The sequence below is a fragment of the Gavialis gangeticus genome, unplaced genomic scaffold (genome assembly GCF_001723915.1).
Source record: "Gavialis gangeticus isolate Ggan-Ray unplaced genomic scaffold, GavGan_comp1, whole genome shotgun sequence".
NCBI classification, from domain to species: Eukaryota; Metazoa; Chordata; order Crocodylia; family Gavialidae; genus Gavialis; species Gavialis gangeticus.
The window spans coordinates 40023174-40033856 of record NW_017729025.1 but is presented as its reverse complement, the minus strand read 5'-3'; the positions used below and the strand labels follow the sequence as shown (position 1 = coordinate 40033856).

The 10683-nt window shown below is 39.3% G+C and overlaps 1 protein-coding gene and 1 long non-coding RNA gene across 2 annotated transcripts in view; both read left to right on the top strand.

Annotated features, from left to right (window-relative positions):
* CALM1 (calmodulin 1) overlaps positions 1-6009 on the top strand; it is a 6483-nt gene extending 474 nt beyond the window's left edge. Inside the window, exons 2-5 of the mRNA XM_019518664.1 lie at positions 332-475; positions 2689-2795; positions 4479-4614; positions 4882-6009. Of these exons, the coding sequence (XP_019374209.1) occupies positions 406-475; positions 2689-2795; positions 4479-4614; positions 4882-4910 (342 nt within the window). The 5' untranslated portion in view covers positions 332-405 and the 3' untranslated portion in view covers positions 4911-6009. The remainder of the gene's footprint in view (positions 1-331; positions 476-2688; positions 2796-4478; positions 4615-4881) is intronic.
* A 2122-nt stretch (positions 6010-8131) lies between these two features.
* The window catches only part of LOC109298530, an 8060-nt gene continuing 5508 nt past the window's right edge, over positions 8132-10683 (top strand). Inside the window, exon 1 of the long non-coding RNA XR_002097636.1 lies at positions 8132-10546. This is a non-coding gene — a long non-coding RNA (uncharacterized LOC109298530). The remainder of the gene's footprint in view (positions 10547-10683) is intronic.

Genomic DNA, 10683 nt, shown 5'->3' with positions numbered 1-10683 from the left:
AATTGCACTTGGATTAATGGGAGGCATTGTCTAAACTTACAGATCAATTATTCATTTGTGGTGGATGTCAGGCTGTTATTAACTAAATGGTAATGTTGATAAATAACGGGTCATATTCCTGCATGACTAACTTGGAGTAGGGTATGTTCATGTAAAGCTTGGTCCCACAAATATACAACCTAGTATACATGGCATGAAGGCAACCTGAGAAGACTATTAACATTTAATTTTTATTCTGGCATAGTCATTAGGATCAGTCTTTGTTGCTAGAAATGTCTTTGCCACTTACAGTGGCCATAATATTAACTGATGGGGCTATTTCTGTCTTCAGAGTTCAAGGAAGCCTTCTCTTTATTTGACAAAGATGGTGATGGTACCATCACAACGAAAGAACTTGGTACTGTCATGCGGTCATTGGGTCAAAATCCAACAGAAGCTGAATTACAGGACATGATCAACGAGGTAGATGCTGATGGTAAGTGCTGGGAATATGTAATCTGCAGTGTCCCTTGCTGAGTGTGTACATCCTACTAACTTAGGTCTGAGCTAGTTTAATAAAAATCTCCTTGAAATTCTTTTTTGTCTAATCCAGCTATTTGAAATAGTTAGTAAAATCTGGTCCAAAGTGGTGTCTTCTGTTTGTGGTGGCTTTTCTTTTTTCACCTTTTAAGCATCTGACTTAAGGTTCTGGTACAACTATAGTTTCTGGCATTGTTAATGGCAGTCATTAGCTAGGTATAGTATAGTCAAAACAAAGATTAAGATAATGCCAGAAGTGCTACTGCATCTCTTGGTGGGGTCTTTTTTTGGTTTTAGCATCTGAATCACTTGGCCTGATTACCTCTTGACTTGCTGTGACCTGCAGTTCACATGGAGTCTCAAGCAGACTTCCATAACTGTCTGCTTGTTTATCTTCTATTTAATGAAGCTAATGAGACCATATGTTCATAAGTACAACTGCATAGGTCTCAAAATAAAAATTGTTTTCTTAAGCTCAGTTAAGAGTTAAGAATTAAACCTGGGGAGATGCTATGTTTTAAGAGCTGGGTTTTTTTGGGGGGCGGGGGTTGAGTCTGTTAGTTTGCAGAAGTTGGAAGATCTCTCCTAAAGTGGTACAGGGATTGTATTTCAGACTTGTTTCGGGCTCACTGGTATGGAAAGAACCCAACTAGATGGGAAAGCTCATTTATGTCAGGAAAGTTGTGACCTCAGTGTTACCAGTTGCAACAGCAAGTTCTCCAGTGTCACTTCTCAGAAGCATTAATGTAAAGTGTTTGAAAGGAAGAGGGATTGTTTCCTCTCTGTATGGAGATTTGAGGTAGTTTAAATGAATTAACATTAAATAGCAGATTGGGATGTAGCTGTCCAGGAAATACTGGTCACTTCTCTGTTTTGAGGTGTTGCACTAATACTGCGCAATTACTAGTAGCTTATCTAACTTTTCCAGTAGGGTATTATGAAATCTTGACTGAAAATAGAAAGAGTCTGAAGCTCTTGGCTCAACATGTGCCCTATCTTTTAGTAAATTCGGCTTACAGCACTTTTGTTGGAAGACTGCCTAACTCTGCATATGTACTAGAACTTTTAAAAGTAGACTCAGATTTTTTTACTTTTTGAGTTGGGAAGATGACATGAGGATTAGCTTAGTATGTCATTTAAGATGCACACTTCAGTAGTGGGGTGGGGGGGGAAGGGTTTAGGGGAGGGGAGAAAGAGTAACGTCTAATTCTGTGCCTTAAAAATAAACTTCAAAATCAGTATTGGTGTTCTAAAATACTGATGGTCAACTGGAGCAACCATGACAGCTGCCAACTAGCTTTTGTTGACCTTGTGCTTTTTCTCTTAAGAGCAAGAGCAAATCTTGAACCAGTTGCCATATTTCTGATAAAGTGGTTAAGAGTAAATGAACAATATCAGGGCATAGTCCTGTAAACCAGAGTGCAGTTTTCTTTTTTGCATACTATTCATCTGTTAGTTGAATTGAGGACTGTGTGTTTCAGAGAACCTGCATGTGCAGATTGGTAGCTTTTTGGCATAACTTAGTGAAAAGAGGCTGCAACTCTGTAGTGGCAAAGAATTACTACTTGAGCTACCTGGAACTGGACTTCTTGGCATTGCTGAATCAACTTGCAGCTTCCTTTCACTACAGCCGAAGTTGTAGATGCCTGCCTCCAAAATTATATTTTAACTTCCTACCCTCAGCACATGAATTAACTGGCTTCTAAACTGATTAACCTTATGTAATAAATCTTTGCTAAAGATTAAAAACCCTGACCTGAGTGACTTCAGCTCAGCCTTTGAAGATGGGAGGGCCTTTCTAAGTGAGTGTGAAATGTACATACTGATTTGGGCTCAGCTTCAGGTAGCCATGTTGGATGAAGCTCTGGAGAAGCAGACTTTTAATGGCCTGCAGTAGTGGTCTGGAGGGAAAGCAACAGTCTGTGTATTGACCTTGCTGCTGCAGTGTTTTCAGTAATTACTCTAGCTTGGTTGGATCTAAAATGTTAATAATGATATTTCCCTAAATTGTCATGGGGAGCCTTCAGGGATCAAGTATAAAACCAGAAGACAGCCATGTAGAGCTTTGAGTCATGATTTGACTTCTTTCAGTTTTTTTTTTTTTTTTTTAAAGCCCATTCTGATATCAAGGGAATAAGATTCTAAAGGAAAGTGCCTCTTTTATTTAAGGCAACGGAACTATCGACTTCCCTGAATTTTTGACCATGATGGCCAGAAAAATGAAGGACACAGACAGTGAGGAAGAAATCCGTGAAGCATTCAGAGTCTTTGACAAGGTACATCTAGAACCCAAAGCTGTGGACAGATTTCTGTCCAGTTTATTGCTGTGTATTATCTTTATTTATTTTTTCCTTGGAATATTGCCTTTGCTTGCCCAGTACAATTCCTTTTACTGGAAGAAGGAAGAAAATCTATTTTGAGTTTTATAGAACAGGTGGAACCTGTCTGCACAGAGTAATTGGGAAGAATTCGTGCTCGGCCTTCTCTTAAATGTCTTTGTCAGTATTGGAGGTGCTTCCATTTTGTTCCCCTTTGGTCATGGGATCATTTTGAATGTAGGTGTAGTGGTTTTTGCACATCTGTATGAAAACTATGAAGTTGAGATCCTCTGCTCAATTTCTAATAGGCTTACGGAGTGGCAGTATAATTACATCTGTCCAGGGGAGGTTTGGGTTGACTGCTTGCAGGAAGCTTTCTTCACGGAGGTTCTGCCTTTCCTCAGAGGACAGGGGGCATCTGTCCCACCTCCCCTCCTTCTCTCTCGTAGCACAGTAAGATGGCTGCCTGGACAGCTTGTGCATTTTCATATCCCTGCACTGAAGAGAACCATCATAAATGATTAGTTGCTAAAATGGGTACTTAGCCATATCTAGAAAAGATAACTATTGACAGTTTTCTGCCAGGACAAGTAAACTTACACTGGAGAATGCCAACTTAAATTTGTTCTTTACCATTCTAAAGTCTTATCTGCTGCTTAGTAGGTGAAGCTGGGATTCTGCCTATATGCTTGACTGACTCTGGAGTATTAATTGAGATACCCATGTAGGTAAATGATGGGCAGGTATGGAAGCGGTGCCCTCTAAATAAAAAAAAAAAAAAAAAGCGTGCTTCCCAGGGGTGCATCTACACATGCCCATCTACTGTGCAGTATGAGCACACATCTACACATGCATGCCTGTACTGCGCAGTAAATATAACGACTTGTGCTGACTTGAGCGTAAACTTGATACCTGCATCATGCAGGTATCAAGTTTTGCATCCAGTTAGTTACTGTGCAGTAATGCACATGTAGATGCCTTGCTGTGCAATAACATTGCACGTGGACTGACTTGGGACTAACTTTAGTCCCATGTTGGTCCACACAGTATTAATGTGCTTTAATGCTGGCACATGGAGATGCTGGTGTATCCCTATTTACAGTGCAGTAACTTTAAGCTGGCATACGTGTACATGTAGACATGGCCACTTTCTCCCCTTGTGCCAGCAGGGAGAATTGAAATTTATTGTATCCTGAGCTGGCATAGACATAAATAGTTCTTAAATTTGTTCTCTAGGGTATTGGGCAAATGCTTCACAGCCCTTCTTAAAGAACTGTTTAATTGGAGATTTACCAGTTTGCACACACAAGAGATGTCTTCCCATCAAGGTAGAAGAATCCAGGCACTCATTAAAGTCCATGACAACCTAATTGAGTAAGACCTACTTAATTTGTACAGACATGTCTTCTATTCCGGTGCATGCCCTCTTAGTGTAATGTCCCAATCGGCATTTTCAGACCAGATATAACTGTAGGAATAAGGGAGACACTGCAGCAGATCTCCAGGCTGGGTTCTTGATGATCTGTCCTCCCAGGTAGCTTTGATCTCTTACCTCAGGACAATTACTGCAGACTTTTGATTTGGTATACAATGTTCAGCCTCAAATTTTCACTTTGTCTTGTGCACCTTTCTACCTCACAGGATGGCAATGGTTATATCAGTGCAGCAGAGCTACGTCACGTTATGACAAACTTAGGAGAAAAGCTAACAGATGAAGAAGTAGATGAAATGATCAGAGAAGCAGATATTGATGGAGATGGACAAGTCAACTATGAAGGTAAAAGGCATTCTATTAAACTTAAGACCCCAAACTTTGGACCCAACTTAAATTGCATAGTTAAGGGTTTGCATTTAAAACAAATAATTGAACTCTCTGCCCCAGTGATGAAAGAGGGGTGGTTGTTGTTGTTATTATGGCTTTATTTTTGCTGTGGCTTGGTAGGTTTTCTATTATTCTTGATGCAGTGAATTTTTTGACAAGTAGTTAGACTTGAAGGTAAAATGAATTTGAAGCTAACAAATGTGGTGCTCACTTTCTTTTCAGAATTCGTACAGATGATGACTGCAAAATGAAGAGACCTCCTTTACACCTTTTTTTTTCCTCTAGAAGAATTGAATTGAATCTTTTACTTACCTCTTGCAAAAAATGTTCATTTATTCATTCTGTTTCTGTATAGCAAAACTGAATGTCAAAATACCTTCTGTCCACAAACTGCATGTAATGGTTGGTGGTCCTGTCCCCAAAAGATAAAGTTAAACATCAGTTTTACAATATAAATAATGTACTACCTTTTAAATAAGGAAGCATTAAGTGAACTACTCAAAAGTTCCATTTGCTAATAACTATTACACTGTTTGGGCTGGCCAGTTTTTCATGCATGCAGCTTGACAATTGAGCACAGTCAGACATTTGTATTAAAAAAACAAAACAAAAACAAAACAAAAAAACTTAAAATCCACATTCTTTTTTGTTTGTTTTAACAGTGGATTCTAGTTCAATTTGTAGTATAAATTGTCATAGCTGGTTTACTCTAAAATTGGTTATACCTCAGGATGGTATGCAGCAACAGTGGTTGAAGGGTGCAAAATTTAGAGAAAATGCCCTGAAGTTTGAATGGTTCTCCTGTTTGTAGCAGTGTGCTCCAAAAATGATCTTAACTATGGATGGCATGTCTGTATTTATAATATTGGTTTAAACATTGTCTGCATTGCACTATAGTGAAACGGGTGTCAGGCTGTTACCGTTCACAAAATTTTTAAAAGAAACCTTCACCAAGGGAGCATCTTTGGACTCTCTCATATTTTTAAAATCTTCTGTACCGTGACTTGGAGCTGGCGGAGTAGCCTGTGGACTTCAGCACAACTATCAACGTGGCTGTTCAAGATATTACAGTTTATGTCCATTCCAAGTTGTAAATGCTAGTCTTTTTTTCCAATAAAAGACCATTAACTTAAAGGTGGTGTTAAATGCTTTGTAAAGCTGAAATATATAACTTGCGATACTAAACCAAAAAAGCAGTAGGAGGGAAATGATTCTATGAATGACTTGCTGCTAAATTATAATGCACATGTATGCAATAACTTATCCCATATCTCTTCAAGATGGCAAGAAACTGACCTCTTGTAACCCAAGACCTATGCTATAAATAAATGAACTTGTGCTTGCCTTTCATATTATGACAATATTAATTTAGTTTGGTCTCAAAGTGGTGTAATGCTGACTTGTCAGCTACTAGTGGAGTGAGGTTCTGCATCTGCACTAAAATGGCATGCTGTTAGAACACCTGTACATGGTTCCCGTTGCTAGCAGTTGTGCCAAGACTTACTGAAATCAGTCTGAGAATTAAACAGCTAAGACCAAGGCGCTGTATGGTATTCAAGTAATACTAAAAACATTCCTTTCTGTCCACTTGCAGACAAAAGATGGCAAAGGGACACTTACTTTCTAGCAAGCAAAGTCAGATCTCTAATGAGGTGTTTGTGGTTCTTTTGTCACTGGGATTTCTGCGTTCTAAGATTGACCTTGGCAATAGAAGTTGTCAAACTTGATGTTGCCCCTGCTGCACCTGTAGCTATTACAGTCTCCCAAAGTAGCAACATTGTGTGTTCCGCTAGCCTGCTTTGTAGCTTCTCTATGTACCTAGTGTTTGGTGTGTGTGCTGGGTTTATTTTTTCTTTTGCCTTCCTGGACTTGTTTAAAAAAAGCCCTATTCCTGGTGGAGATGGTCTAAAGAGTTGGTATGAATTCTTTGTCTATGGTGAGGTAATACAATTCTCCAGGAGATATGCAGAAAAGGTGGAGGCGCTGGTTACTATTCTAGATTAGTTAATTGTGGCTGCTTAGAACCCCTGAGGTCTGACAGACTTTATCTAGTAAATAAGTGGTAAAAGGCACATAGCAACCGCTAGCCTAGGAGTGGCTAGGGTAGCTTATGAAAGAATGAACCACTGCTCTTAACTCCTCTAAGGTGTCAATTTCTTAAATGCTTGCCAATGTAGAAACCTCACTCCTAATGAAGCCAAGAGCCTCACTTAGAAGCATGCTAGCAATACTAACATTCTGTAACTGAATCTGCCTAGAGGTGTCTAATAATGTCTGGCTTCAGTGCTACCTCAGCCTAAAGTAAACTTAAACCTGTGTAAAGAGAGTGGGCTGTAGTTCTGCCCCTCTGTAGTGAGTTCGTAGAGAAATAGTCACTGGTTTGTTGTTTTGTTTTTTTGCACATTACAACAAAGACATGTTCCTTTCCCAAATGCGAGGAACTGGTCTGGCCAAGCTATATCATATCATTTCATAAAGCTCTGGCATCTGCTTATCTGGGGTGGGGGGCAGAACAAGGCCAGAAGAAAAGCCATTTTGTTCAAATCCCAAGATAGTTTAAAAAAGGGGGGGCTTTCCCCCCTCCTTGTGAAGCTGACAGCAGGAAAGTTACATTTTGAATAATTTTTCTTTAGCATCACTTTATAGGCAAAAATTACTGTATTAGTAAATTCTAGGGTTTTGTTTTTACAATAGTAGAATTTTTTTACTCCACTCTGAGCTTACTAGTTGCAGCAAAACATTTTAAGATGATTTGAAGAAAAACAAAAAGTTTGTGGGCCACAAACTTACCTGACCTATGGTAAGAAAGTTTAAAACAGGAGTTTGAGTTGGAACCAAGTAGACTTTCCTGGAGTGTTCAGAATAAGAAATGCTTCTAAAAAGTGCTTCTAAGAATAGCACTTTCATACTTGCCTGATCTATATGCTGTTTGCTTAGATATTTGTGCTTAAATCTGAGGGAGGCTGAAGGAATATAATGTAGTAAAAACTAAATACAGCTGAGAGAGAATGAGCTGGATTATACTGTGGTTTAGAAAACAACTGGGTGAGTCTACATGAGAGAGTTACTGTGGAGTTGCTTAATTGGCTCCACAGTAAACATCTCCGTATCTATGCATGTAGTGCTACCAGGTCACCAGGAAACTAATTAACTCCACAGCAGGTTACTACTTAGTACATGTATGTATATCCTGCAGCAGAGTTTTTTTTTTTTTACTCTGCAGCAACACATGTAGACTGTGATGGGTGCCTGGGGCATGAGGATGCTCTAGGGTGGGGGGCCTGCTTGTTGGCTAGCCCCTCACTGGATCACTGTCATGTGCTGGGTAGCCCTTCTGCAGCACATTGAGTCAGGCTGGAGCAGCCCTGGGCTGGCAAGCTGACCCCTGGGGCACCCTGCCAGCCGGGGCTGCTCTGCCCCAGGTTAACTTGTTGAGGTCCCAGGTGCATGTTCAAACACGGCCCCCAGAGCAATAAACTCTGGCAGGATAAGCACCGGAGTTTATTGCTATGCATTAATAGCATGTGTAGATGTGCCTGCTGTTGACTAACTACAGCCTTGATTCTGCAAGGAGTCCGTGTGAGTTTATTCCAGTAAAGTCAATAGGTCTATGTATAGTCCTAAGGTTTGATTGACATGATGGTTCTGGCAAGTTTGTGTTCTGATTGTAAATTTCTATTGCTTGTCATATGCAGAGGTCAAGAAAATAAACATAAGTAGACTTGCCAGAATTACACTTACGAAAGCTATTACCATATTTCTGACACAGAAGTTACCAGGAGACAAGGAACTCTTGGATGCCACTTCTGGATCTTTATTTTCAGAATTGTGTTGTAATTCTAAGCATTTTTATGGCATACTTATTTTTTTCTGGGAATACAGAATATTAAAATACAGAGAATAGACTGATGTTTGTATTTTCTATGAGATTAATCATCATAACATTATTTGTCTTGAAACATTCAAGGTAAGTCTGCTTTCTTAATAGATTACTAAAAGGACGCTTACCAATAGCTCTCCTCTTTAATTTGCAATTATATTTTTGTTTGCAGATACTAAAACACCTCCTGCCTCTCTCATCTAGATTTGAATTTTATTCAGAACCAAATTAATTCGGAACTGAAGCAGTCAACTTTCTCACCAAATTACTTGAATTGCTTATTAAAAAGACATTAAAGATTGTTGTGGTCTCATGACATTGGATGATTGGATAAAAAAGAGATGCACTAACCTTAATGACTGCTTCTCCTGCACTTGTTCCAGTGCTGACTAACCAGGAATAGAATAGAAGAGATTGATTAGTCATACTCTCCCCCTTGAGTGCTGTTGAGCCACTCTTAAAGTTCTATGAGGGTAGCATTCTCTTTAGAGAGATCATTGAAGGACACTAAAATATCTTGAGAGCACAGTCTGTCCCCTCCTTAATCCCAGCATCCTACAAAGGTGAAGTGGAAAAAAGCCAATTAATGCTAAAAAAAAAAATGTTCAGAGAGGTGAAGTTCTTGTATCACCGCTTGAAGAAATGAAGCATAGGGCAACAGACTGTTGGTAAACCTCTCCAGATCCTCAGGGGTGCATAAAAGTAGATGGAAGTAACACCATAAGCAGGGCCAGGAAAGGGCTTTTAAAGCATTTATTCTAGCATCCCATGAAATGAACATGGCCTGGTGCTACACTGGAACCATCTTTTAAGTTGTCTTTCCCAGGATGCTGTGTTCACAGAGAACAGGACAAAAAGCAGGAAATAAGGGAAATGTGGGTTAGTTATTAGGAAGAACTTTCTAATTATGAGGTTGATTGAGCATTGGAACAGAGTTCCCAGGGAGGTAGTAAAATCTTCATCACTGAAGGATTTTACGTGCAGGCTAAACAAACACTTAGCTAGGATGATTTAGACAGGGATGATCCTGCCTTGAGTAGGGAGGGGGTTGGAGTAGAAGACTTCCTCAGGTCTCTTCCTACCCTGTTTTTCTGTGGTCCTATGATCACAGTTATGGACTGGGAAGAGCTGTTGACATCTAGAAAGTCAAGTGATATGAATGGGAAATCTATAGATCTTGCTCAAAAGACGCTCACAATTCTCATTGCTTTGGTTGTCAGGCTTGGTAAGGCTGCTTAAAGAATTACTGCCTGCAAAGCTTTTTTTCCTGGCAATAAAATAAAACTTCAGAAAATGCCCAGTTTAGGAAATCAAGATATTGGGTTGAACACATAGGAAATTGATTACATTAGAATATATTACTTAAATGTGTTTATTTTGTATTTCTTTAAATATAAATAATAAGAAAAAAGGAAATTGGGAGATGCATCTGTGAAAGCTCTGTGTGCCCCAACACCTGGCTGGTCTTACAGCTAAATAGCAGCATTTAAAAACAGTAAAGAAATTAACACAGCCAAACACCAAAAGATGTCCTAAATCCCTGATGTTTCTATATTTAATTATTCTGTTGTGGGACATACAGTAATAGTCCCCGCACCATAGTAATCTTGTCACTTTTCTATTGTGAATATGTATACTGATGGTAGGGGAGAAGAGATAAGAGGAGAGGTACGTTGGAACACAGGACTTGTTTATCGTCTAATGAGAATTTTCTTATAAATAAAGCTAGAGCTTTTGAATGGGAAGTCTCTTGGGTAGCGAGTTTCTCTAGCAACAGTGCTGTCATTCAGTTTGTCAGCATTTTCATTAAAAAAATCCTCTCACCATGCTTTATGTATATAAATATATATTGGCAAAAAGCTGTCAGCCTTCTGCAGGCTAGAGCTTGCCAAACAGGTGCACTGTTCAGTCTGAGCTTGCTTTATATCATTTTTGTCTTTGAGTCATTTTGGCATAAGGCAAATCACAATGCTGATTTCACATGAGTTTTTACTGGCCTATTGCCAGGTATTGTTATTGCTGGCTGCTTGTACACATACAGCACTTGTGTGTGTGGGCATATAATGTAATAAAACAAATTTCCCTAAGCCTGCAGTTTGGAATAGAGAGGGGCACCTTTGGATAACTGTATTTGTTTATTTAGA